At 39.5% G+C, this 27,865-nt stretch overlaps 1 protein-coding gene across 1 annotated transcript in view; it reads left to right on the top strand.

Moving 5' to 3' along the window:
* Positions 1 to 27,865, top strand: part of LOC122790625 (amiloride-sensitive sodium channel subunit gamma-like) — a 1,193,300-nt gene that overhangs the window by 260,426 nt on the left and 905,009 nt on the right. The window contains exon 3 of the mRNA XM_044058151.1: positions 531 to 661. Within this exon, the coding sequence (XP_043914086.1) occupies positions 531 to 661 (131 nt within the window). The remainder of the gene's footprint in view (positions 1 to 530; positions 662 to 27,865) is intronic.

The following is a 27,865-nucleotide window of genomic DNA, read 5'->3' as shown; positions in this document are numbered from 1 at the left end:
TACACAGGTACAGGAAAGTATAGGCAAAGCAAAGTAACACACTATCTGAAAAATACTTATCTATTTAGAAATATCAAAATATCCAAAAATATCAAAGACTTAGCTGAGAGCTGGCTTGAATGCGGCTTTATGGCAACGCGGCAAACGAGATCTGAGGTAACAGGGAGAATGGTATTATGGGTAATTCTTAGCTTGAGAGTTTTTGGCTGGCACGAGCTTTGGTATAAGGCCGACTCGGTTTCGAGGGCTTGGAACCGAACCCATCGGTGATGAATGGAATGAAGATTAACAACATCAGATTGCATTTTATTGATTAGACAGCATAATGCGCAAGACTAAGTGTGACAGGGTCAGTCTTATCTTATGTTTCTGATTTACCTGTGAATAAAATTATAGCAATAAAATAACCGACATCAGTTCTACTATGCTGTTAATGCAGTGATCTGACTCTGGTGTAAAATAAATAGCAATGAAAATTGTCATTTAGTTCAATAATGCTGACTAACTTACCAGTAAAATCTGTCTTTAAGTTTCTTTGCAGGGTTCATTAATTACAAATTTGGCAACTGCTACACATTCAACTCTCAGAAGGCAACTGATATCAGAGGCAATCCGATCAGTCCAATGGTTCTAAACACAACAAAAGCAGGATTCATGTATGGTAAGCAACACTTTATATCAGTAGTGAAAATGAACAGATGACCACAGCATTTGTGTTCATGTGTTTTTCCTTCATATCTGAACTATTTTTTTTAAGAAACAACTTAATGACAGTAAAGGAAAGTTAATGACTTTGAAGACTTGTGTTGTAACCCACCATGCTCAGAAAACAGACATATTTAAGCCAATGATGAATAAACACTTTAATATTTGTAAAAAATAGCCACAATTTGAGTAATTATTTAAACTGATATAGAGTATTACATATTTTTGTTTGCTTCATTCTGGCTCATCTATTGCAAGACAACTTCACATTTACCTATGCACATATTACAGGGAGTTTACAGGACAGGGAGTGTTATACTGGGGAGAAATTAATAAAATATGTGTAAATTCAGAATATGATGGGTGGTTGATGAACCACAATTGATAGGCCTTTTGTTAACAACATGTATAGCACTGATCACCTCAACATCATAGTATCTTGAAAGCCTTTTGCTACACTTATTAGCCAACTTCCAATACCAATCCTAGACAAGTAGTTTACACCAGACAAATAAGCAATAGATTCATCTTCTTTTCCAAGGAAAGGTTCAATCTCTTGTGGGCATCTCACTTCTAGTGGTTTTTATTAGGAGAAATTTAGAAGGGAGGTAATCCCAGTGAGCTAGATATAAACAGGAGTGAGTGATCAATCTGTGCTTCAGTGGTGATTAGAATTTACAGGCTCAATTATATACAAAAGTATACTCAGCGACACAGAAAGATGTCTTTCTCAACATTTAAAAGGAAATGCTGTTGTATGAATGTTCCTTATCTTAGTGTCTATAAATATGTATGTATATTTATCTCGCTCCATATATGTACAGATATATGCATACAGACAGAAAGAGAAATAGACATACTGTGGAATATTAAAGGCAGCAGACAACTCTTAAAAAAAAACAGCATTGTTTATAATACAAATACAAACACATAAAAATGCAGGTCCTTGCCAAAACCAGTCTTATGGCTTGACAAATTTTCACAAGTGCCTTCAAAACAGTCCTGTTCAAGTGGGATGCAGTCTTTATCAGTAGATCTCTCTCCTAGTGAATCTTTTAGGAGTTCTCTGTCTGTCTCTTTTCTGATTTCTTGTGTATTCCTGTAACAGAAATAGTCTGCAGTTTCCTCACGGAGTCTTCTTCCAAGTCTTTATTCAATCTACCATCTCTGTTCCAGAGCAGCTGTTCCAAATATCAACTCCCACATCAAAAAGTGCCAACAACACTTTTCTGTATGGGCTTACCTTACCCTTATTTTATATAGAATTGGTTGCTTTATTAAGTAAACCTGCTCTTATTAATATACAGCAAAGTTTCTCTCTGGTCTTAAAACAATTTCCTTATTTAAAGTGATAGCGACACTTTCCAGATTAATAAAATAAAGTTATTTTCTGTTTAAAAAATACTTTTATTTCCTTATATGCCTAAAAGAAAGACTTATAAAATAAGAATAATAATAAAGAATAGCAGGTCTATTTATGTTTTATACACAAATATAGCACTATTTGCATTTATTGAAACACTTTATTTGGTGACAGTACTATATTACAATACATACACACATTTTTGCATATATATTGCATTTTGAAATACTGAACTTTCAAAAGATTGAATGTTCTTTTTTCTTAGCTTTGCTGGTTGCTCCATGTAAAAGATGATGGTACAGTGGGGACTGAAAATGTGCCCTTTCCACTATGTTGTGCAAACTCAGAATTTATACAGGTCATTAGCAGGTGGTGTGGAGGTGCATGAAAGATTTGACCCCTTGCATAAAACTGTATTTTTTGTGTTTTGTGATTCCATCTAACATTATTGATCTTTTTGCGTTCTTTGTTTAGCCTACATCCTCGCTACACTATTAAGCTACTACAGTTTCCTTAAACTTACTAGATTGATGTTACTCACTAAAAAATAAAGTAAAGGTTAGAGCAACACACTCACAAAACACAGGCCAATGCACCTCTCAGAATGTGCTAAACTACCTAAAATAGCTCTCCCTACATGTACATGTAAATAAATTAAGTAAAACACAGCAGCATTGTCCATTTACTTTTATGTAAAAAGCAAATTTACACACTTTAATGCACAAAACACATTCACAACACAACTCAATAAATAAATTATTTTATTTATTTATTTATTTTACATTTGTTAACCGGGCTAGTCTAGCTGGATACATATCCGTTTTCAGTAGAGGCCCGAGGAGAAAAGCTCCAAACAAACAAAATAGTCAGTACATGTTCAAATAGATACAAAATATTGTTACAAAAAAAGAGAGTACAAATAACATTTACAAGATGAAAAAATGACATAGAAGATATATAGGAGAAAGATCATGCTGTTGGTTATACATAGGATTACTTTCACATAGGAATGTAAAATAGACTGGATCAGGTATAATCCTCATTGATATTAGGAATGAGTGATTTTAGAGATCTGGATAAGAGAAATGGGCTAGGAGGAAGTGGGACTAGTAGGGTATGAGATATGTAGTTAGTCAGGTGCACGACAAGGGCATAACCATTGTGTTGTGAGATATTCTTTAAGGTTGTTTTTGAATTGAGTGCGTGAGGTTGCAAGTCTTAGGTAGTTTGGCAAGGAGTTCCACGGCTTGCCAATGGAGTTAGCGTAGAGGGCATCCCCACCTGAGTTCTTAGCTTTAATGGTTAGGATCAGGGTACTGTTAGATGATCGAAGACTATTGAGATTAGAGTACGGAGTCAGAACGCTGCATAGTGAGGGAGTTTTATCAGGATGGTTGATTATTTTGTAAGCTTCGGTGAGTTGGTTAAGTTTGAGGAGATTAGGCAGTTCTAGCCAGCCAAGGTTCCTCAAGTTAAGACAATGGTGGGTTCGATAAGGGGAACCTGTTATAAATCTAGCAATGTGGTTGTAGGCAAGAGAGAGCATGTTAAGTTCACGTTTATTGAGGAAAGAGAGGACCGGGCAAGGGTAGAGCAGGGAAGAGAGTAAATGTGTACGGGCAATGGTTAATTTGGTAGAAGGAGTTAAGAAGTTTTAATTCTGTACATAGATCCTAGTTTTTTGTTAACAGACTTTATGGTTTGAGTAATGTGTATGTCGAATTTGAGCTTATGATCAATGGTAACTCCAAGTAGTTTGGTACTGGTGACAGGGGTTATGAGGGTCCCATTGTTGGATTTAACATGGAAGGTTATATTGTTAGTGTTTGGGAGTTCTTTGCCATGGGATGAGAAAACGTTGGGGAAGAATAGTAATAATTTCGTTTTAGTTGGGTTAAGTAGGAGTTTCAAGTCGGTGAACCATTTTTCAACTAGAGAGAAACAATGTTGAGTGATGGTTTGGAGATTCAAGATGGAGACGACTGAGCAGATTAGGGTGGAGTCGTCGGCATATTGTATGCAGGTGGATTTAGGGATGACTGATTGAAGGTCATTTATGAAGATGGAAAACAGAAGTGGACCCAGTATGGAGCCCTGAGGAACACCTATGGTATTTGGGAGTAGTCCTGATATACAGTTTTGCCACAGGACAGCTTGTTGCCTACCCGTGAGGTAGGCCTTAAACCAGTTTAGTGCTGGTGTGTCCAGATGCAGGGTTTCAAGGGTGTTAAGAAGGAGCTGATGATTGACCATATCGAAAGCTTTTGATAGGTCCAAAAAGAGGGCAGAGGATATAAGTTTTTTGTTGCGATTGTTATTGATGGAGTCAACAAAGGAAAGGAGGGCGGTAGTTGTACTATGGTGGGGGCGAAAGCCGTGCTGGGAGTTGGACAAGAGATGATTAAAGGTTAGGTAGTGAAGAAGTTGCTTGTGGATGCATCTCTCCATGATTTTCGCTATTGGGGATAGTATAGCTATTGGTCTATAATTTGAGGTTTCCATGGAGGTACCTCCTTTGTGAAGTGGAATGATATAAGAAATCTTCCAGATAGAGGGGATGTTTGTCTCAGTTATAGTTCTATTGATAAGGATTGTTATTGGGTAGTCTATTACTTCAGATGCAATTTGTAAGAATTCTGCAGGAAGGTGGTCAGCCGCTAGGGTGGTTGGTTTGAGTTTTTTTAGGAGGGTACATATATAAGAGGAAGAGACTGGCTTTAAATTGAAGGGGGTAGGGGTGTCGACGTGCTGTTGAACAGCAGATGGGAGAGTGGAAGTTAGTTGACTGGCTAGATTTTGGATAGTCTCAGTGAAGAAGGAGTTGAAGGTGTTGGCTACTTCTTCCTGTCCTTTCCCTATCAGTTTCTCGGGGGTTGGGGTGGAGGTTTTACCTAGGTGCAGAAGGTTGTTAAAACCTGCCCAGAATTTCTTTGGGTTGTTCTGGTGTTTTTGCTGGAGGTGGCAGAAGTATTGTTTTTTATCTTGGGTAACAGCTGTTTTAGTGGTGTTTCTTAGTTGTTGAAATTTAGTGCGATCTTGGGAGGTTTTTGTGGCTCTCCATTTATCCCAGGCTTGGTCACGAAGTTTGATTTTGGTTTTGGTTTCTTTAGTTAGCCAAGGTGCTATACGAACTTTGGATCTAATTTGTCTATGTGGGGCATGTGAGTCAAGTATCTTAAGGAATGTGTCATTGAAGTGTGACACACTCTCATCAAGTGGTAGGGTTTTTAGTATGGACCAGTTGCAGGATTTCAGGTCGGCAAGAAATAGTTGTGGGATGAATTTCTTTTTATTTCTGATTAGTCTATATAGGGGGGGTTAGAAGTTGGGCATTTATGTTTAATGATATAGGTTATTAGGTGATCACTGAGGTCACTGGGAAGGGTACCTGTGGTGTAGTTGTTTGAGTCCCTATTAGTAAGGATCCAGTCAATGATGCTTTCTTTTTGAAGAGAGTTGCCTATTCTAGTTGGGGATAGGATGGTTTGGGAAAAACCATGTAGATTGATAGGTTGTGGAGTTGTATGGGTAGAACAGAGAGACCAGTCTATGTTAACGTCTCCAAGTACTATGGTTTCTTGTGGGTAGCTGGTGGATAGCCAGCTCAGGGTTTGCTCCAGGTTTTCTGTGTTGTTCCCTGGTGGGATATAAGTTACAATGAGGTTGATGCATTTTTGAGAGTTTAAGCAGATCTGTAGGGCAATAATTTCTAGGTTAGAGATTATAGGTGGTTGAATTGGATTCTTAAGGATATTCAGGGTATTTTTAAACATAGCTATTCCTCCACCTTTTTTTTTTTGCACGATCAGCCCTAATAATATTGTACCCGGGTGGGAGGATCTCTTCATTCTTAGTAGAGGGCTTTAGCCATGTTTCGGTTAGACACATAATGTCAGGGGAATGAGTAGCTATAATGGCGTGAAGGTTGTGAACTTTGTTGTTAATGCTTCTTAGGTTCAGATGTAATATTAGAAGGGAGTCAGTAGATTTTCGGGTTAATTTATTGGGGTGAGAGTCTGGCGTGGTGGTGGGACCTGGGTTAGGGTGAATATCACGATGTTTATACGATTTTTTAGGTAAACTAATAATCTTTGTAGTTTAAATAGGATTTTGAGGTTAGCTTTGTTATGTGGAGATTTAGGGTAATGAAGTGTAGTGTTGACTAATTTGGGGGATACAAATTTGTCCTGGTATAGTGAAGGTGGAATAGAAATGACATGGTGATTGCATTGGGAGTTGGTGTGATGCTTAGGGAAGGGGATAGCTATAAGAGTTTGGTTTTCAAATGCTGTTAGGAAATAAGTGGTGGTGAGAAGTAAAGTTATTAGGGAGGTTATAGTGAGAACGTATTTGGCCATGATAGAGGTAGAAAAAGGGTAGTGGGAGAGGGATGAGACTTAGTGTAGAATTTGGTAATGAGTGTGGGCCTAGAGGTGGGAGGAGTCGTGAGGTGTGACAGGGGAGCTTAGGATTTGCTAAGAGGGAAAGTGGGAGGGACTGTTTGTTCCTATAAGAGTAGGCGTACTGGGGGCAGGTGGGATAAGGGGGCAGGGTGGGGAGCGGAGCGGAGCCCGAGCGAAGCGAGGGCGAAGCGGAGCAGGGCATACACCACCAGAAGAATCACAGGGTCTTAGAGGGAACAGTAGTTAATGGAACTCAGTACAGAGGAGTTCAACTACAGTTCTTTTCAAAGCTACAGGTAAGGAGACAGATTTGGAGGCGCTTTGAGACTAGAACGCTTAACTTCTGAATTTATAAGATAGAAGCAATTTGCGTTTACCCTGTGGTTTTAAATGTTGATTGGGTTGGAGGTTTTATTTTCTTTTTGATGGTAGGTTCTGTTTGAAGTAGCCAGAGGAATCACAGGGTCTTAGAGGGAACAGTAGTTAATGGAACTCAGTACAGAGGAGTTCAACTACAGTTCTTTTCAAAGCTACAGGTAAGGAGACAGATTTGGAGGCGCTTTGAGACTAGAACGCTTAACTTCTGAATTTATAAGATAGAAGCAATTTGCATTTACCCTGTGGTTTTAAATGTTGATTGGGTTGGAGGTTTTATTTTCTTTTTGATGGTAGGTTCTGTTTGAAGTAGTTGCTGAAGTTTTAGGTCCCGATGAGCGCGATTTTGGGTCTTGGTGGCCTCGGAGTGTTAGGTATGGGAGGGGGGCTTCCTGGAACACAAGGGAGAGAGATAGGAATATTAAGGTGGAAATTGGTAAAGGCAAAATAAGACAACTTTTAGTGCTAAGCTTCATACAGTCTAGAGACAGTGATAGAAACAATAATATACAGTGGAATTAACAGACAGCGTCACATCAATAGCATTTTGTAAGACCTTTTCAAGTATCACTTTTGTAAGGTTTAGACTTGAGTCACTAGGCAAGTTTCACCGAGTACAGCACTAAGCAACAAGTAATAGATTAGTTCTGAGCAAGGTACAGCACAGTGAATGGCATTAGTTTAGTTTGAGAGTCGCCAACTTTGTTCTAAAATCACATGCACAAAATAGAGTCGCTTAATAGAGCTGGGCACTATAACACCAAGTATACGTGAAATACACATTCAGAATTGTTTAGAATAGCTCCATGCGACTTCAGTCCTAGTCGCTATATGTTTTGTTAAGAAGGACGCCAGGTGTGCGTCAGCAACACATGCTACTTTTAGGTCAGATCATTCACAGCTACAGATGGCAAGCAGACACACCACCGTGAAATCTAGTAGCAACAAATACAGAGTAAAACACTACAGTGCAAGACAGAATGTATTTTGTTAAAAAGGACGCCAGATGTGCGTCAGTAACACGTGCAACCTTTGCATTAGATAATTCACAGCTATAGCTGACAAGCAGACCCACTGCAGTTCAGTATAAAATTCTAACAGCAGAACAGAAATCACACTACAATGCTGTTCACAAACCCTTCAAAACACACCCGTAGTCCACAATTAAGGTTCTTAGATAGGTTCTTAGGTTCTAAATAACACTGTCTACTTAAGTCTACTCTAGACATGAAATTGATTGGCTGATATTCATGGTCTGGGGCTTTCCATTTTTGTAGGTTTAATCTACAAAGAGTGGTACTACGTGATTATACAAATTATGATCTTTCAGGATTACTAAGAAAATGCAGAGGTGTTTTGTTAAACTTGCCTCCCTATCACAAAAGTTTAATATGCTTAAGGCATAAGTGATAGGGGGCAGCTAATAAGCAGATAAGGGGCATTACACATTTCAGTATCAGTAGGCATAGAGATGAATCTAAAATGAGCTTATTTGGATACTAAATGTGTAAATGGCACTAAACTTATGCCAGTAAGCAGCAATTTACTGTGAGAATATAGACTTGCAAGGGGAAGGGAAAAAGGGAATATATACTACCATACATTTTAAAAGGAGGTACAATTATCGAGTTTCCTTAAAGAAATTTTTTCATTGTATTTTAACTCTTGTGTATACGTGGACAAACTACCAAAGGATGTTGTTGGGGGATATGTTTCATTTTGAAGTTAGTGAAGTGCTTATGCATACATGGTCAAACTCTTGAAGGGACTGCTTAGGAAAACATTTAATTTTGGTGCTTGTGCATACTTAAACATACAATTGATGCTTGTGCATATGTCGTGAAACTATTGTAGGGATCACTTGGGGAAATGTTTAATTTTGGTACTTGTGCATACTAGGACATATTATTGAATGGCTAAGCTTAGGAAATGTTTCATTTTGATGCTTCTGCATACTTGGACATAATGATCAGTGGGGGAAATGTTTCATTTTGCTGCTTGTGCAAACATGGATGTAGTACTGCCAGGATTGTTTAGAGAAACGTTTCATTTTGGTGTTTCTGTATATTTGGACATAATGCTGAAGGGATTGGTGGGGGAAATGTTTTATTTTGGTGCTTGTGCGTACTTGGACATAATACTGAAATTATTGCTTCAGGAAATGTTTCATTTTGGCGCTTGTGTATAATTGGATATACTTTTGAAGGGCGCGGTGGGCGGATGTTTCATTTTAATGCTTGTGCTTACCTGGACATAACGTTGAAGGGATCAATGGGGTAAATGTTTCAGTTTGGTGTCTGTGCATACTGGGACATACTGCTGAATTTGGTGATTGTGCATAATTGGGCATAGTACTGAAGGGATCACTTCCAGAAATTTTCATTTTGGTGCTTGTGTATAACTGAATATACTGCTGAAGGGATCAGTGGGAAAAATGCTTCATTTTGGTGCTTGTGTGTACTTGGACATAATGCTGAAGGGATCACTTGGGGAAATGTTTAGCTTGATTGCTTGTGCATACTTGGTCATACTACTGAAGGTATTGCTTAGGGAAATGTTTCATTATGGTGCTTGTGCATACTTGGACATCCTGCTGAAGGGATCAGTGGAAAATGATCGGTGTGAGAATGTTTCATTTTGATACTTGTGCATACTTGGACATACTACTGAAAAGATCGGTGTAGAAATGTTTCATTTTGGTGTTTGTGCATACCTGGACATAATGCAGAAGGGACTGGTGGGGGAAATTCTTCATTTTGGTGTTTGTGTATACTTGGACATAGTATAAAGGGCTCGCTTAGGGACATGTTTCATTTTGGTGCTTGTGCATACTTTGGCATACTGCTGAAGGGATCAGTAGAAGAAATGTTTAATTTTGGTGCTTGTGCATATTTGGACATATTGCTGAAGGGATCAGTAGGGGAAATATTTTATTTTGGTGCTTGTGCATACTTGGACACACTGCTGAAGGGATTAGTGGGGGGAAATGTTTCATTTTGGTGCTTGTACGTACTTGGAGATGAAGGGATCACTTGGAGAAGTGTTTCATTCTGGTGTTTGTGCATACTTGGATATACTACTAAAGGGATCAGTGAGGGAAATGTTTCATTTTGGAGCTTGTGCACACTTGGACATACTGCTGAAGTGATCGGTGGAGGAAATATTTCATTTTGGTGCTTGTGCATACTTGGTGAAACTACTGAAGGTATTGCTGGGGAAATGTTTCATTTTGGTGTCACTGAAGTGTTTGCGTATACATGCTCAGACTGCTGAAGTGATCACTGAGCAAAATAATTTATTTTGTGTCATTTTACTACTTGTGCATACTTAGACAAACTACTGACGGGGTTGCTGGGGGAAGTAATTCATTGTGCACCAGGGAAGTGCTTGTGCATACTTATCCAAAAATGTCCACAGCAAATAAACCACAAAAAGCAACGTTTGTGTCCTTTTCGTGCCTTGTGCATACCTAGACAAACTACTGAAGGGATACCTGGGGGCAAGTTTGTCCATTTCAATTCAAATATGAAAGACAACGCATCACTTTCAAAAGCAGATATGTGTACAGTGCAGATATTAGAATATGAGTCACAAGAGCACCTCTTTTACCTACATCATTCTATAAAATTTATTTGCAATTCATTAAACCTAAGGTATTTCACATTAGTGTGAATGGCCTCTATGGATCTCACCTTTGCTAAGCTCATTTGTAAACATCAGGGATATCCCTATCACATTTGGACAAATGACTATGAAAACCAGACACTGCTTTTTAAATTTAGCCAAACAAAATGTTCTTACCAACAAGATGGACACAGTTCTAATTATCTAAAATAAGATTAAAGTAAGTCAAACATAACTGAACTATAAAGCTACCAAATTATATCCTAACTAAACCATTTTGGGTATTCTAATAGTAACTACAGTATACCTAAATGACAATTTTATCTAGAATTTTCAAAATTTTGCTGTTATGGTTTAAAAGGTAAACTGTGGTTGAACAATAAGAACAATGAAGAAACTTCTCAGTAAACTCAAATACCATGGATCACCCCATAGGTAGCCTTATGCAACAAGGAGGCCATCTAGAGTGTTATTCTCGCTGCTATGGTAGAGGTGTTTTTCTGGTATTTATCTGTTTTCAAAAAGTAAAGAAATGCCTCCTTTGTGAGGTGATGAATCACACAGATCATGGGCAGAATGGAGCAAGAAGTCAACAAATTTTAACTGCAGGTTTTATCTGTGACAGAAAGAGAAGGCTGTATCAGTGATAGTGTGAGATGAGGTAAGCTTTTTTTATTATTTTACTGTTACTGTCAGACAACCAGATATTTTTGGACAGTCTTATTTCTCAACCATCCCTGATTTTGCAGATCACTGACTTCATCTGATATGTTTGCCTGGCTAGCAATTCTTTATGTGGTTACCCAAGACTTCAGTAAGTTGAAAGGTATTGCCCTTAAATTCTTGTGGCTCTGGAAAACAGACCAAATATTATGAAAAAAAGGATAGTTTATTCAAACAGAATTGACGGCATTATGAGCCTAGACTTCAAAAGACCTCTCACGGTCAGCTTACTGAAACTGTTTTTTAACTTGTGGGGAAGTTTTAAATCTCACTGCAAACATCAGTTCTTGCCTTGTTAGAGGGGGTACTGCATGTATCTTTAAATGTTTATGATGAACAAGGGCAATGTAGGATAGTGAACTGATATCTTCATTGACGGCAATAGTACAAAATGCAGTTTGTGCATTAAAGATTTGAGAATTATAACTGGAATGAAGAGCTTACTTACAAGGACATTGAGTGGTTAGAAAGTGGAAGATAGTAGGTGCAAATATGGTTAGATAGCACTGAAGGATAACAGATGTTTAGTATTGAAAACATCTAATTTTTGAAGGTAGGCCTAAGAACTGGGAGACGTTACATAGCAAATCTAATATGCCTTATGGGCAATGTTAGAAATAGGTGACTAAAGATGATTTTCAGTCAATTTGAACAAAACAATTTTTTTTCTGAAATGTTTAACAATAAAAGCAGAAAAAGTATTACAGGCTGCAGTTTTTAAGATGTTAAGACACTCAGCTAGTTATAGCTAGCTCCTAATTTTTTTTCTGGTAAACAACCCAGGACTATGTTCAGTAAAAACTACCAGATATTGGAGTTCCATGCTTCTTATTTGTTATAAAATGCTTGTTGATGCAAAACCTGTTTTCTATTACTTAAGAGAATTAGATCAACATAAAACTGCTGGACTGTCTGTGTGAGTGGTGGTGGTGGTGGTGGGAGGGTTATGACCAATGGCTGCTCTTTGCTCATTATACTGACTCTGCAAGAAAACTGTTATTTGTGTGATGCAACCTGGAATACTTTAATGTATGGCTACTGTTTCCACTAGGAAAAATTGAAATGAGTCAGAATCTTTATTACAATCAGATATCTGAAGTACACACAGAAGTATCTAACTTTGGGGTGGGGGTGGGTGCAGTCTGTAGAAAGTAACTGAACCTTTTGTTGTTTTTCTCAGTTTAAACAGTCACTATCTGCTTTTGAAGGATTAGTGTGTATTTGTTATCTGTAGAAAGTAACGGATCCTCCTGTTTTTTTCTGTTTCAAGAATCACTATCTGCCTTTACAGGACTGGTGAGCATTTCCAGGATTAATGTGATTTGTGCAAGACAACTAAAAGTACTATAATGCTTGGCTACTGTTTACAAGGAATAAAGCTTATGCACTATACATGGCCATCATAGGTTCATAGGTTCATACTAGGCTATCTGCCCTGGGGCAATTATAAGCCTAGCCCGATTCTGTATGGCTTACGCCACCCCTTGATTTGAGTATATTGTGCCCTTTTTAAGGTTTAGTTTACTGTGCCTCTGTCTAATAGTGACACGGGAGTAATCCCTGGGACAAACCTACGATCCCCCATCCACCTATCGAGATTCTTCTTGAAGAGATTCAGTGAGGTGCTCTGCCTCACATGAACGGGAATTCTATTCCAGAGTGAAGGGAGCCTCTGGGTTATGAACCTGTCCCTCCAGCAAGTTCTATTTATTTCTGTGCTGAGGTTCAAGTCCCTCGAGCGTGTGACTCTAAGGGATTTAGATTTACTGAGGTGGGGCATGTCCATTAATTCTGGATTTGACATAGCTTTGTATGTCAGGCATAGATCGCCTCGAAGTAGGCGGTATGCAACTGAGTAGAGCTGGAGTTTTTTTAACCGAGCAGCATATGGCATCTGTTTGAGACCCTTGATCCTCTTGGTGAGATACTTTTGGGGTCTTTCTAATTGCTGCAGGTGTCGGGTAAGGTACATCCCAAAAAGGGCATTGTATTCTATGATGGGCCTGATGAGGGATGAATAAAGGGGCACGATTACCTCTCTTGATCTTGATGTGAAACCCTTCGTGATGAGGTGGGCTATGTAGAAGGCCTTTCTAACCACTTTGGCAATGTGGTTTTCAAAGGAGAGATTGCTATCAACTTGGGTCCCCAGGTCCCTAATAACTTTCTCTGTACTTAATGGGTTTCCGCCTATGTGGTAATTTGTGGGCACATTGTTTTTGCCAAAGGGTATGACTATACATTTTTTGGCATTTAGCTTTAAACCATGGCGCTGGCACCAGTTATCTGTCTCTGTGAGACCTTTTTGAAGGATGTTTGTGTCAGCTGGAGAGTCGATTATGGCGCCCAGTTTGCAATCGTCTGCAAACTTGGTGAGCCATAGTCCTCCCACGTTTGCCTGTACCTTGGAAAAGTATATACCGAACAAGAGTGGTCCCAGGACAGAACCCTGTGGGATGCCACTTGTGATCGGTTTCATGTCTGACATGGCTCCATCAACTCTCACTCTGTGGGTTCGGTCTTTGAGCCAGTTTGCGACCCATCTTGTGACATAGGGGTTTATATTTAAGCTGGATAGCTTATCTATGATGCCCGAGTGGGGTATTGTGTCAAATGCCTTTGCAAGGTCCAGATAGGCAGTGTGGACTACCTTCCCTTCATCTATGGCTTTGGTGACTGTTTCGAAGAAGTCAACCAGGTTCAAAAGGCAGGATCTGCCCTTGACAAAGCCGAACTGGGTAGGATCTAGTGTCTGTAGGTCCCCAATGTCTTTGTTTATCAGCTCCATGATGATCCTCTCCATAGCCTTGCAGACTAAGCTAGTCAGGCTTATGGGGCGATAGTTTCCAGGGTCCATAGAGGCTCCACCTTCGTGGAGTGGGACCACTGTTGCTGTACGCCATTCTGTGGGCACATATCCTGTAGTGAGGCTGAGATTGTATAGCTGTTTTATTTGAGGGATTAGTTCCTCTTGGAGTTCATGTTGGATGCAACCTGGGATGCCATCTGGTCCCATGGAAGCAGTGTTTTTCGCTTTGGAGGGGGCAGCCTTCACCTGAGCATCAGAGATGTTTGGGAGGCAGCCCTCTGCCGGGATAGATACTTGCTCTTTTGGGGGGGGGGGGGTGGAGAAGTTTGCACTGAACCTGTCTGCCAGGATATTGGCAATGTCTGTGGGTTCAGTGTATATTTTTTGTAGTTTAGAATCAACTCAGAACAAGTCTGGGCGTTGCATCCCAGGTTCCTAACATAACTGAAAAAAGCCTTATGATTGTCTTTGGTGTCCTGTGCAATTTTTCTCTCGAAGCTGGCCTTGGAGGATTTTATGAGGGATCGTAATTTTTTGCTAGTACTGATCAGAGATGCCTTCCCTATTAGGGATTTTGCTCTATCATGTAGTAGCTTCCTCCTTCTGCTGTACAGTTTATTTATGGCAGGGGTCCACCAGACTGGACGCCTGCCTTTGGATGATTGGGTCTTGGTTTTGTTTGGGATAGCATGATCCATGCATTCCTGGAGATGTCAGTAGAATGCATTTATATAGGATTCTGCAGTTTGGGCCGTAGTTTCCACTGGCCCTGGGGCCTTGAAGGATTCCACTTTGGTTTTGAGAAGTGAGAAGTTCGCTTTTGAGAAGTTTTTCACTGTGGTTTTCTGGGCTGGGGGTGGGGTCGGGATGTGGACATCCAGTGAAATTAATTTATGGTCTGATCTTACCAATGAGGGATATACTTCTGGTGTGGAGCATAGAGTCCCCATGTTGGTAATGATCAGGTCTAGTATGTTGTCCCCTCTTGTGGGAGTGGTGACTAGTTGTTCCATAGCATTTGAGTTTATAATTTCCAGGAACATTTGGGCTAAGGTACTGGGGCTTGAGTAGTGCTCCCAGTCAATGTTTGGGTAGTTGAAGTCGCCCAATATAATGGTGTTCGGAGAGATCTTCATGTTCTCCAATGTTTTCAGGAAAGCCGAGTGGGATTCCTGACTTTGAGAGGGTGGCCTGTAGGATGCTATAAACTAAAAAGCAGTCTTGCCCACTGTTAGTTGCACATGGATGGTCTCCGTTACTTCGTGCAATGCCACTAACCTGGAGGTGTGGGATATCCTTGATAAATATGGAAACTCCCCCTCCTTTTGTGGTTCGGTCCGGGTTTTGGGGCCGAAAAGCATGATATGAGGTATAGCCTGGTAGTGCTGGGGTGCTCTCTGGAGCCTTGAACTAGGTTTCTGTTACTGCACAGATATCGATGTTCTCCATACTGAGGAGAGCTTCAAGTGCGTGCATCTTGAGGTTAAGACTTCTGGCGTTAAGCAGCATTACCCTTAGTTTCTTGTTCCTTGTGCTGTCTATGGGGGTGGGTTTGACTTTTGAGCCTTGCCTAAAAAAGGCACTATGGGGGTGGCAAGAGCCTTTGCCAATATCTGAAAGCCCAGTGGTGACAGGTGCAAGCCGTCCCTAGCGAAGCAACGTGGCTTGTCGAGCATGTCATCCCAGGCTGACAGACACTGGATCCCCTTTGAATGACACCAAAATTTTAGCCAATTGTTAAAATTGATCATTTTGTCTTTGTACTGTGGCATCATTCTAGGTGAGGGTAAGATGCTGCTCAAGGTCAGGGTCATACCAGCCTGGGCTACATGATCAGAGAGCTCCTCCATGTCTCTTTTCATGTAGTCCAGGGAGGTACGTCTCAGGTCATTCACACCAGCATGTACAATGACTGAGTCATATTTGTATTTGCTTTGGAGTGACCTGAGTGCTTGCGTTATGTGGCGGATCCTAGCACCCGATAGGCAGCTCACCGTGACCTACTCTTTATTCAGCTTGGTGAGTGGGACGTCAGTGTGTCTGACAATAGAGTCACCTATTACAAGAGTATCAGGTGTGTTATTCAGCCTTAAGGGCTGTGGCTGCTTGGCACACTGACTTTGTGGGCTATGTGTTGTGTGTGTTTTGTTTTGAGTTAGCGTTTGCTTGGATGTCTGATTTGGAGGTCTCTGTTGCTTAGGTAGATTTTTATTTAGAGCCTCCGAGTATGTTTTCCTGTATTTATGTGTTTGGTTCGCTGATGTGGTGGGACTATGTGATACTGGAATTGTGTTGTGTGAGGTTACCTTCTCCTCCTGACTGGTTACACCAGTTTTGAGATGAGAGAGCTCAGCCTCCAGTTTGGCTAAATAGTTGCATCTCTCACATATATTTGAACCTGTTTGAAGGAGAGGGTTGTCCGTGTACATGAGACAGTTGTAACATTGCCTCAACATTCCCAGATTCACCAGCTGGACTGGAGAGGAAACCACTTGACTGACCTTTGGACATGCTAGAGTAATATAGGGAAACTGAATTTAAGACGGACCAATAGAGGACAGGGTAATCGTAGAGAGTATAAGAGTAAGTAGTGCTTATGATTTAATAGTGCTAACTTGTAGGATTACTTAATTGGACCAGTGAAGGGCCTTAGAATGAGAATATGGTGTTTAAATTGAGAGATAGAGCAGTTCTAAGGGAAAAAGTGAAGAGCAGACTTTGTGGAGCCAGGAATAGTTTAAACCCAATTAGGCGGCGCTGCCCGTTATTGCGCTATGCACAAAAACGTGCAAAACCGCGCAAAAGAGGGTTTTAAGAGAGGAAGATGAAGGAGTTTGGAATTGACCCAAAATGGCCAATAAAACTACAGTTTCAAGTCAGTAACCACTCCCACAGGGGCAGGCAGGCTGCTCAATGTTTCTCACTGTCACTGATCAACAGAGAGACTTCCCTTTAGCCCAAGCAAAATGTGTCCTCCAAGAAACTTACAAACAGTGAGGGTTTTTTTTTTGTTTTTTTCAGAGATAGCAGAGGTTCACAAGTATCAACAAGTTATAACAGTGCAGTAAATGACCCCACACCAGAGTGCTAGGCCAAAGACAGATAAAATGCATGTTTTGAGAAAAAGCGATTTAAAAAATAAGTGCAAACAGGAAATTCAGTAAACAGCGCTAGGTTGTGCTCTAAATACAGTTACTAATGCAGAAATCAAGTTTAACAAGCCAGAAAATGCTCAAAATAGGCGGCTATGCAGAAAAACTTAGCAAATAAACAGAGGAAAAATACTTAAAATCTCAAAAGTGGCTCCTTTCTTCGCTCAGCGTTTTCTCCTCTTGGTGGGTGCTTCACCAGCAGCCAACAAGCCTGAAAAGACGCCAAAACCACGAGGCAACCAGGTTTTAAGAGAGGAAGATGAAGGAGTTTGGAAATGACCCAAAATGGCCAATAAAACTACAGTTTCAAGTCAGCAACCATTCCCACAGGGGCAGGCAGGCTGCTCAATGTTTTTCACTTCCACTGATCAACAGAGAGACTTCCCTTTAGCCCAAGCAAATAGTGGCCTCCAAGAAACTTACAAACAGTTCAAGAACAGCAAGCCTGTAACTGAACTTTTCTAAATCTCAGAAAAGTGGGGAAAAAGCAAGATGTTTTTTGTTTTTTTCAGAGATAGTAGAGGTTCACAAGTATCAACAAGTTATAACAGTGCAGTAAATGACCCCACACAAGAGTGCTAGGCCAAAGACAGATAAAATGCAAGTTTTGAGAAAAAAACTATTTTAAAAATAAGTGCAAACAGGAAATTCAGTAAACAGCTCTAGGTTGTTTTCTAAATACAGTTACTAATGCAGAAATCAAGTCTAACAAGCCAGAAAATGCTCAAAATAGGCGGCTATGCAGAAAAACTTAGCAAATAAACAGAGGAAAAATACTTAAAATCTCAAAAGTGGATCCTTTCTTCTCTCAGCGTTTTCTCCTCTTGGTGGGTGCTTCACCAACAGCCAACAAGCCTGAAAAGACGACAAAACCATGAGGCAACCAGGTTTTAAGAGAGGAAGATGAAGGAGTTTGGAATTGACCCAAAATGGCCAATAAAACTACAGTTTCAAGTCAGTAACCACTCCCACAGGGGCAGGCAGGCTGCTCAATGTTTTTCCCTGCCACTGATCAACAGAGAGACTTCCCTTTAGCCCAAGCAAAAAGTGGCCTCCAAGAAACTTACAAACAGTTCAAGAACAGCAAGCCTGTAACTGAACTTTTTTAAATCTCAGAAAAGCAAGATTTTATTTGTTTTTTTTCAGAGATAGCAGAGGTTCACAAGTATCAACAAGTTATAACAGTGCAGTAAATGACCCCACACAAGAGTGCTAGGCCAAAGACAGATAAAATGCAAGTTTTGAGAAAAAAACGATTTTAAAAATAAGTGCAAACAGGAAATTCAGTAAACAGCTCTAGGTTGTGCTCTAAATACAGTTACTAATGCAGAAATCAAGTTTAACAAGCCAGAAAATGCTCAAAATAGGTGGCTATGCAGAAAAACTTAGCAAATAAACAGAGGAAAAATACTTAAAATCTCAAAAGTGGCTCCTTTCTTCTCTGAGCGTTTTCTCCTCTTGGTGGGTGCTTCACCTACAGCAAACAAGCCTGAAAAGACGCCAAAACCATGAGGCAACCAGGTTTTAAGAGAGGAAGATGAAGGAGTTTGGCATTGACCCAAAATGGCCAATAAAACTACAGTTTCAAGTCAGCAACAACTCCCACAGGGGCAGGCAGGCTGCTCAATGTTTTTCCCTACCACTGATCAACAGAGAGACTTCCCTTTAGCCCAAGCAAAAAGTGGCATCCAAGAAACTTACAAACAGTTCAAGAACAGCAAGCCTGTAACTGAACTTTTTTAAATCTCAGAAAAGTGGGGAAAAAGCAAGATTTTTTTTGGGTTTTTTTTTGTTTTTTTCAGAGATAGCAGTGGTTCACAAGTATCAACAAGTTATAACAGTGCAGTAAATGACCCCACACAAGAGTGCTAGGCCAAAGACAGATAAAATGCAAGTTTTGAGAAAAAAACGATTTTAAAAATAAGTGCAAACAGGAAATTCAGTAAACAGCTCTAGGTTGTGCTCTAAATACAGTTACTAATGCAGAAATCAAGTTTAACAAGCCAGCAAATGCTCAAAATAGGCAGCTATGCAGAAAAACTTAGCAAATAAACAGAGAAAAAATACTTCTCAAAAGTGGCTCCTTTCTTCTCTCAGCGTTTTCTCCTCTTGGTGGGTGCTTCACCAACAGCCAACAAGCCTGAAAAGACACCAAAACCACGAGGCAACAAGGTTTTAAGAGAGGAAGATGAAGGAGTTTGGAATTGACCCAAAATGGCCAATAAAACTACAGTTTCAAGTCAGTAACCACTCCCACAGGGGCAGGCAGGCTGCTCAATGTTTTTCCCTGCCACTGATCAACAGAGAGACTTCCCTTTAGCCCAAGCAAAAAGTGGCCTCCAAGAAACTTACAAACAGTTCAAGAACAGCAAGCCTGTAACTGAACTTTTTTAAATCTCAGAAAAATAAGATTTTATTTGTTTTTTTGTGTCTTTCAGAGATAGCAGAGGTTCACAAGTATCAACAAGTTATAACAGTGCAGTAAATGACCCCACACAAGAGTGCTAGGCCAAAGACAGATAAAATGCAAGTTTTGAGAAAAAAAAGATTTTAAAAATAAGTGCAAACAGGAAATTCAGCAAACAGCTCTGGGTTGTGCTCTAAATACAGTTACTAATGCAGAAATCAAGTTTAACAAGCCAGAAAATGCTCAAAATAGGTGGCTATGCAGAAAAACTTAGCAAATAAACAGAGGAAAAATACTTAAAATCTCAAAAGTGGCTCCTTTCTTCTCTCAGCATTTTCTCCTCTTGGTGGGTGCTTCACCAACTGCCAACAAGCCTGAAAAGATGCCAAAACCATGAGGCAACCAGGTTTTAAGAGAGGAAGATGAAGGAGTTTGGAATTGACCCAAAATGGCCAATAAAACTACAGTTTCAAGTCAGTAACCACTCCCACAGGGGCAGGCAGGCTGCTCAATGTTTTTCACTGCCACTGATCAACAGAGAGACTTCCCTTTAGCCCAAGCAAAAAGTGGCCTCCAAGAAACTTACAAACAGTTCAAGAACAGCAAGCCTGTAACTGAACTTTTTTAAATCTCAGAAAAGTGGGGAAAAAGCAAGATTTTTTTGTTTTTTTGTTTTTTTCAGAGATAGCAGTGGTTCACAACTATCAACAAGTTATAACAGTGCAGTAAATGACCCCACACAAGAGTGCTAGGCCAAAGACAGATAAAATGCAAATTTTGAGAAAAAACGATTTTAAAAATAAGTGCAAACAGGAAATTCAGTAAACAGCTCTAGGTTGTGCTCTAAATACAGTTACTAATGCAGAAATCAAGTTTAACAAGCCAGCAAATGCTCAAAATAGGTGGCTATGCAGAAAAACTTAACAAATAAACAGAGGAAAAATATTTAAAATCGCAAAAGTGGCTCCTTTCTTCTCTCAGCATTTTCTCCTCTTGGTGGGTGCTTCACCAACAGCCAACAAGCCTGAAAAGACGCCAAAACCACGAGGCAACCAGGTTTTAAGAGAGGAAGATGAAGGAGTTTGGAATTGACCCAAAATGGCCAATAAAACTACAGTTTCAAGTCAGCAACCACTCCCACAGGGGCAGGCAGGCTGCTCAATGTTTTTCACTGCCACTGATCAACAGAGAGACTTCCCTTTAGCCCAAGCAAAAAGTGGACTCCAAGAAACTTACAAACAGTTCAAGAACAGCAAGCCTGTAACTGAACTTTTTTAAATCTCAGAAAAGTGGGGAAAAAGCAAGATTTTTTTGTTTGTTTTTTTCAGAGATAGCAGTGGTTCACAAGTATCAACAAGTTATAATAGTGCAGTAAATGACCCCACACAAGAGTGCTAGGCCAAAGACAGATAAAATGCAAGTTTTGAGAAAAAAAACGATTTTAAAAATAAGTGCAAACAGGAAATTCAGTAAACAGCTCTAGGTTGTGCTCTAAATACAGTTACTAATGCAGAAATCAAGTTTAACAAGCCAGAAAATGCTCAAAATAGGCGGCTATGTAGAAAAACTTAGCAAATAAACAGAGGAAAAATACTTAAAATCTCAAAAGTGGCTCCTTTCTTCTCTCAGCATTTTCTCCTCTTGGTGGGTGCTTCACCAACAGCCAACAAGCCTGAAAAGATGCCAAAACCACGAGGCAACCAGGTTTTAAGAGAGGAGGATGAAAGAGTTTGGAATTGACCCAAAATGGCCAATAAAACTACAGTTTCAAGTCAGCAACCACTGCCACAGGGGCAGGCAGGCTGCTCAATGTTTTTCACTGCCACTGATCAACAGAGAGACTTCCCTTTAGCCCAAGCAAAAAGTGGCCTCCAAGAAACTTACAAACAGCTCAAGAACAGCAAGCCTGTAACTGAACTTTTTTAAATCTCAGAAAAGTGGAAAAAGCAAGATTTTATTTGTTTTTTTTCAGAGATAGCAGAGGTTCACAAGTATCAACAAGTTATAACAGTGCAGTAAATGACCCCACACAAGAGTGCTAGGCCAAAGACAGATAAAATGCAAGTTTTGAGAAAAATCGATTTTAAAAATAAGTGCAAACAGGAAATTCAGTAAACAGCTCTAGGTTGTGCTCTAAATACAGTTACTAATGCAGAAATCAAGTTTAACAAGCCAGAAAATGCTCAAAATAGGTGGCTATGCAGAAAAACTTAGCAAATAAACAGAGGAAAAATACTTAAAATCTCAAAAGTGGCTCCTTTCTTCTCTCAGCGTTTTCTCCTCTTGGTGGGTGCTTCACCAACAGCCAACAAGCCTGAAAAGACGCCAAAACCATGAGGCTACCAGGTTTTAAGAGAGGAAGATGAAGGAGTTTGGAATTGACCCAAAATGGCCAATAAAACTACAGTTTCAAGTCAGCAACCACTCCCACAGGGGCAGGCAGGCTGCTCAATGTTTTTCACTGCCACTGATCAACAGAGAGACTTTCCTTTAGCCCAAGCAAAAGTGGCCTCCAAGAAACTTACAAACAGTTCAAGAACAGCAAGCCTGTAACTGAACTTTTTAAATCTCAGAAAAGTGGGAAAAAGCAAGATTTTTATTTGTTTTTCAGAGATAGCAGTGGTTCACAAGTATCAACAAGTTATAATAGTGCAGTAAATGACCCCACACAAGAGTGCTAGGCCAAAGACAGATAAAATGCAAGTTTTGAGAAAAACGATTTTAAAAATAAGTGCAAACAGGAAATTCAGTAAACAGCTCTAGGTTGTGCTCTAAATACAGTTACTAATGCAGAAATCAAGTTTAACAAGCCAGAAAATGCTCAAAATAGGCGGCTATGCAGAAAAACTTAGCAAATAAACAGAGGAAAAATACTTAAAATCTCAAAAGTGGCTCCTTTCTTCTCTCAGCGTTTTCTCCTCTTGGTGGGTGCTTCACCAGCAGCCAACAAGCCTGAAAAGACGCCAAAACCATGAGGCAACCAGGTTTTAAGAGAGGAAGATGAAGGAGTTTGGAATTGACCCAAAATGGCCAATAAAACTACAGTTTCAAGTCAGCAACCATTCCCACAGGGGCAGGCAGGCTGCTCAATGTTTTTCACTTCCACTGATCAACAGAGAGACTTCCCTTTAGCCCAAGCAAAAAGTGGCCTCCAAGAAACTTACAAACAGTTCAAGAACAGCAAGCCTGTAACTGAACTTTTTTAAATCTCAGAAAAGTGGGGAAAAAGCAAGATTTTTTTTTTGTTTTTTTTTTCAGAGATAGCAGAGGTTCACAAGTATCAACAAGTTATAACAGTGCAGTAAATGACCCCACACAAGAGTGCTAGGCCAAAGACAGATAAAATGCAAGTTTTGAGAAAAAACGATTTTAAAAATAAGTGCAAACAGGAAATTCAGTAAACAGCTCTAGGTTGTGCTCTAAATACAGTTACTAATGCAGAAATCAAGTTTAACAAGCCAGAAAATGCTCAAAATAGGCGGCTATGCAGAAAAACTTAGCAAATAAACAGAGGAAAAATACTTAAAATCTCAAAAGTGGATCCTTTCTTCTCTCAGCGTTTTCTCCTCTTGGTGGGTGCTTCACCAACAGCCAACAAGCCTGAAAAGACACCAAAACCATGAGGCAACCAGGTTTTAAGAGAGGAAGATGAAGGAGTTTGGAATTGACCCAAAATGGCCAATAAAACTACAGTTTCAAGTCAGTAACCACTCCCACAGGGGCAGGCAGGCTGCTCAATGTTTTTCCCTGCCACTGATCAACAGAGAGACTTCCCTTTAGCCCAAGCAAAAGTGGTCTCCAAGAAACTTACAAACAGTTCAAGAACAGCAGGCCTCTAACTGAACATTTTTAAATCTCAGAAAAAAAAGCAAGATTTTTTTTTTTGTTTTTTCAGAGATAGCAGAGGTTCACAAGTATCAACAAGTTATAACAGTGCAGTAAATGACCCCACACAAGAGTGCTAGGCCAAAGACAGATAAAATGCAAGTTTTGAGAAAAAACGATTTTAAAAATAAGTGCAAACAGGAAATTCAGTAAACAGCTCTAGGTTGTGCTCTAAATACAGTTACTAATGCAGAAATCAAGTTTAACAAGCCAGAAAATGCTCAAAATAGGTGGCTATGCAGAAAAACTTAGCAAATAAACAGAGGAAAAATACTTAAAATCTCAAAAGTGGCTCCTTTCTTCTCTCAGCATTTTCTCCTCTTGGTGGGTGCTTCACCAACAGCCAACAAGCCTGAAAAGATGCCAAAACCACGAGGCAACCAGGTTTTAAGAGAGGAAGATGAAGGAGTTTGGAATTGACCCAAAATGGCCAATAAAACTACAGTTTCAAGTCAGTAACCACTCCCACAGGGGCAGGCAGGCTGCTCAATGTTTTTCACTGCCACTGATCAACAGAGAGACTTCCCTTTATCCCAAGCAAAAAATGGCCTCCAAGCAACTTACAAACAGTTCAAGAACAGCAAGCCTGTAACTGAACTTTTTTAAATCTCAGAAAAGTGGGGGAAAAGCAAGATTTTTTGTTTTTTTGTTTTTTTCAGAGATAGCAGAGGTTCACAAGTATCAACAAGTTATAACAGTGCAGTAAATGACCCCACACAAGAGTGCTAGGCCAAAGACAGATAAAATGCAAGTTTTGAGAAAAACGATTTTAAAAATAAGTGCAAACAGGAAATTCAGTAAACAGCTCTAGGTTGTGCTCTAAATACAGTTACTAATGCAGAAATCAAGTTTAACAAGCCAGAAAATGCTCAAAATAGGTGGCTATGCAGAAAAACTTAACAAATAAACAGAGGAAAAATACTTAAAATCTCAAAAGTGGCTCCTTTCTTCTCTCAGCATTTTCTCCTCTTGGTGGGTGCTTCACCAACAGCCAACAAGCCTGAAAAGACACCAAAACCATGAGGCAACCAGGTTTTAAGAGAGGAAGATGAAGGAGTTTGGAATTGACCCAAAATGGCCAATAAAACTACAGTTTCAAGTCAGTAACCACTCCCACAGGGGCAGGCAGGCTGCTCAATGTTTTTCACTGCCACTGATCAGAGATACTTCCCTTTAGCCCAAGCAAAAAGTGGTCTCCAAGAAACTTACAAACAGTTCAAGAACAGCAGGCCTGTAACTGAACTTTTTTAAATCTAAGAAAAGTGGGAAAAAAGCAAGATTTTTTTGTTTGTTTTTTTCAGAGATAGCAGTGGTTCACAAGTATCAACAAGTTATAATAGTGCAGTAAATGACCCCACACAAGAGTGCTAGGCCAAAGACAGATAAAATGCAAGTTTTGAGAAAAAAACGATTTTAAAAATAAGTGCAAACAGGAAATTCAGTAATCAGCTCTAGGTTGTGCTCTAAATACAGTTACTAATGCAGAAATCAAGTTTAACAAGCCAGAAAATGCTCAAAATAGGCGGCTATGCAGAAAAACTTAGCAAATAAACAGAGGAAAAATACTTAAAATCTCAAAAGTGGCTCCTTTCTTCTCTCAGCATTTTCTCCTCTTGGTGGGTGCTTCACCAACAGCCAACAAGCCTGAAAAGATGCCAAAACCACGAGGCAACCAGGTTTTAAGAGAGGAGGATGAAAGAGTTTGGAATTGACCCAAAATGGCCAATAAAACTACAGTTTCAAGTCAGCAACCACTGCCACAGGGGCAGGCAGGCTGCTCAATGTTTTTCACTGCCACTGATCAACAGAGAGACTTCCCTTTAGCCCAAGCAAAAAGTGGCCTCCAAGAAACTTACAAACAGCTCAAGAACAGCAAGCCTGTAACTGAACTTTTTTAAATCTCAGAAAAGCAAGATTTTATTTGTTTTTTTTTTTTTGTTTTTTTCAGAGATAGCAGAGGTTCACAAGCATCAACAAGTTATAACAGTGAAGTAAATGACCCCACACAAGAGTGCTAGGCCAAAGACAGATAAAATGCAAGTTTTGAAAACAAAATCGATTTTAAAAATAAGTGCAAACAGGAAATTCAGTAAACAGCTCTAGGTTGTGCTCTAAATACAGTTGCAAATGCAGAAATCAAGTTTAAGAAGCCAGAAAATGCTCAAAATAGGTGGCTATGCAGAAAAACTTAGCAAATAAACAGAGGAAAAATACTTAAAATCTCATAAGTGGCTCCTTTCTTCTCTCAGCGTTTTCTCCTCTTAGTGGGTGCTTCACCAACAGCCAACAAGCCTGAAAAGATGCCAAAACCACGAGGCAACCAGGTTTTAAGAGAGGAAGATGAAGGAGTTTGGAATTGACCCAAAATGGCCAATAATACTACAGTTTCAAGTCAGCAACCACTCCCACAGGGGCAGGCAGGCTGCTCAATGTTTTTCACTGCCACTGATCAACAGAGAGACTTTCCTTTAGCCCAAGCAAAAAGTGAACTCCAAGAAACTTACAAACAGTTCAAGAACAGCAAGCCTGTAACTGAACTTTTTTAAATCTCAGAAAAGTGGGGAAAAAGCAAGATTTTTATTTGTTTTTTTCAGAGCTAGCAGTGGTTCACAAGTATCAACAAGTTATAATAGTGCAGTAAATGACCCCACACAAGAGTGCTAGGCCAAAGACAGATAAAATGCAAGTTTTGAGAAATAAAACGATTTTAAAAATAAGTGCAAACAGGAAATTCAGTAATCAGCTCTAGGTTGTGCTCTAAATACAGTTACTAATGCAGAAATCAAGTTTAACAAGCCAGAAAATGCTCAAAATAGGCGGCTATGCAGAAAAACTTAGCAAATAAACAGAGGAAAAATACTTAAAATCTCAAAAGTGGCGCACACAGAAGTAGCTATAACTGCTACAGGGAATGGGAATTGTCTGTTGAAAATAACTAAAACTTTTGTCATTTTTTATTACTACTTTAAACAGTCACTATCTCACTTTGCAGGACTAATGTGCATTTGTGGGATTAATGAAATTATTGCAAAGCAGCTTGGAATAATTTAATGTGTGGCTACTGTTTGTGTGGAATAGAGTTGATACACATCACAGTTCATCAGTTTAAATAGTCACTATCTAGCTTTGCATGAGAAGTGTGCATTTTATCATAAACATCTGAGGCGCACACAGAAGTAGCTATAACTGCTACGGGGAATGGGAATTGTCTGTTGAAAATAACTAAAACATTTGTCATTTTTTTATTGCTACTTTAAACAGTCACTATCTGACTTTGCAGGACTAATGTGCATTTGTGGGATTAATTAAATTACTGCAAAGCAGCTTGGAATAATTTAATGTGTGGCTACTGTTTGTGTGGAATAGAGTTGATACACATCACAGTTCATCAGTTTAAATACTCACTATCTAGCTTTGCATGAGAAGTGTGCATTTGCAAGATTAATGTGGTTTATGCAAAGCAGTTTGGAATAGTTTAATGTGTGGCTACTGTTTGCTTGGAACAGAGTTGATATGCAATGTATTACAATCGTTATTTACCAATATTTTCTGAAATGAACACAGAAGTAAATGTTGAGTGGGGGTGGGAGTTATCTGTTGAAAGTAAATGACCCACTTGTTTGCTCAGTTTAAAATTTGTGTAAAGTAAGATGGATGTCTTAACTGGACATCTGAGATATGCACAGACAAAGCAGCTATTATCGCTGGGACTTTTGTGCAGGAAATGACTAGCTGTTGCTTGCTCATTATTCTGGCTTTGTAGAACTAATGTTATTTGTGTGAAGCAACTTGGTGTAACTTAATGTGTGGTAACTGTGTGGAGCAAAGATTAAATACTTTACATGACAATCTTATTTTATCACATTCAGAACCATATTCAAAAGTGACAACAACTTAGTGGGGGTGAAGGTTGTCTGGATGAGAGTAACTTATCCTCTTGTCATTCATTCAGTTTAAACCGTTATCTTTCAAATCAGTAAAGCATAAAATGCATCACAGAACATTCAGACATTCTGATGCCCTGGTGACTCCTTTAGCCTAAGGCTATATAAGCAGATTTTGACACAGATATAGTAGTGGCCTCTGCCCTGGACCCCACCTAGCTTATAACCAACCCTGCTTAGAGGTGTGTACAGAAAGTCACTGTAGCTTGTAAAGAAGGCCAGGGACAATGTCATTATTTTTCTAATTATCCAAATGACACCTCAGATATATATATGGGTTACTATAGCTTGTGTTGAGCAGGGAGCACTGTGGTCATTATTTCTTTAACTTTCTTCACAATCTTCACAAGTGTGTACAGAGGATCACTGTAGCTAGTATAGGAGCATAGTGTTTAGGAATAAAAAATTGCAAACATTACTGTGATCATTAGTTTTTCACTTTCCTGACAATCGAACATCAGCTGTATATACAGGT

Source organism: Protopterus annectens, chromosome 16.part0 (assembly GCF_019279795.1).
Source record: "Protopterus annectens isolate FY-2018-M chromosome 16.part0, PAN1.0, whole genome shotgun sequence".
In the NCBI taxonomy this organism is placed as follows: domain Eukaryota; kingdom Metazoa; phylum Chordata; order Ceratodontiformes; family Protopteridae; genus Protopterus; species Protopterus annectens.
The sequence above is the reverse complement of the archived record's forward strand: the minus strand, read 5'-3'. Positions and strand labels throughout refer to the sequence as shown.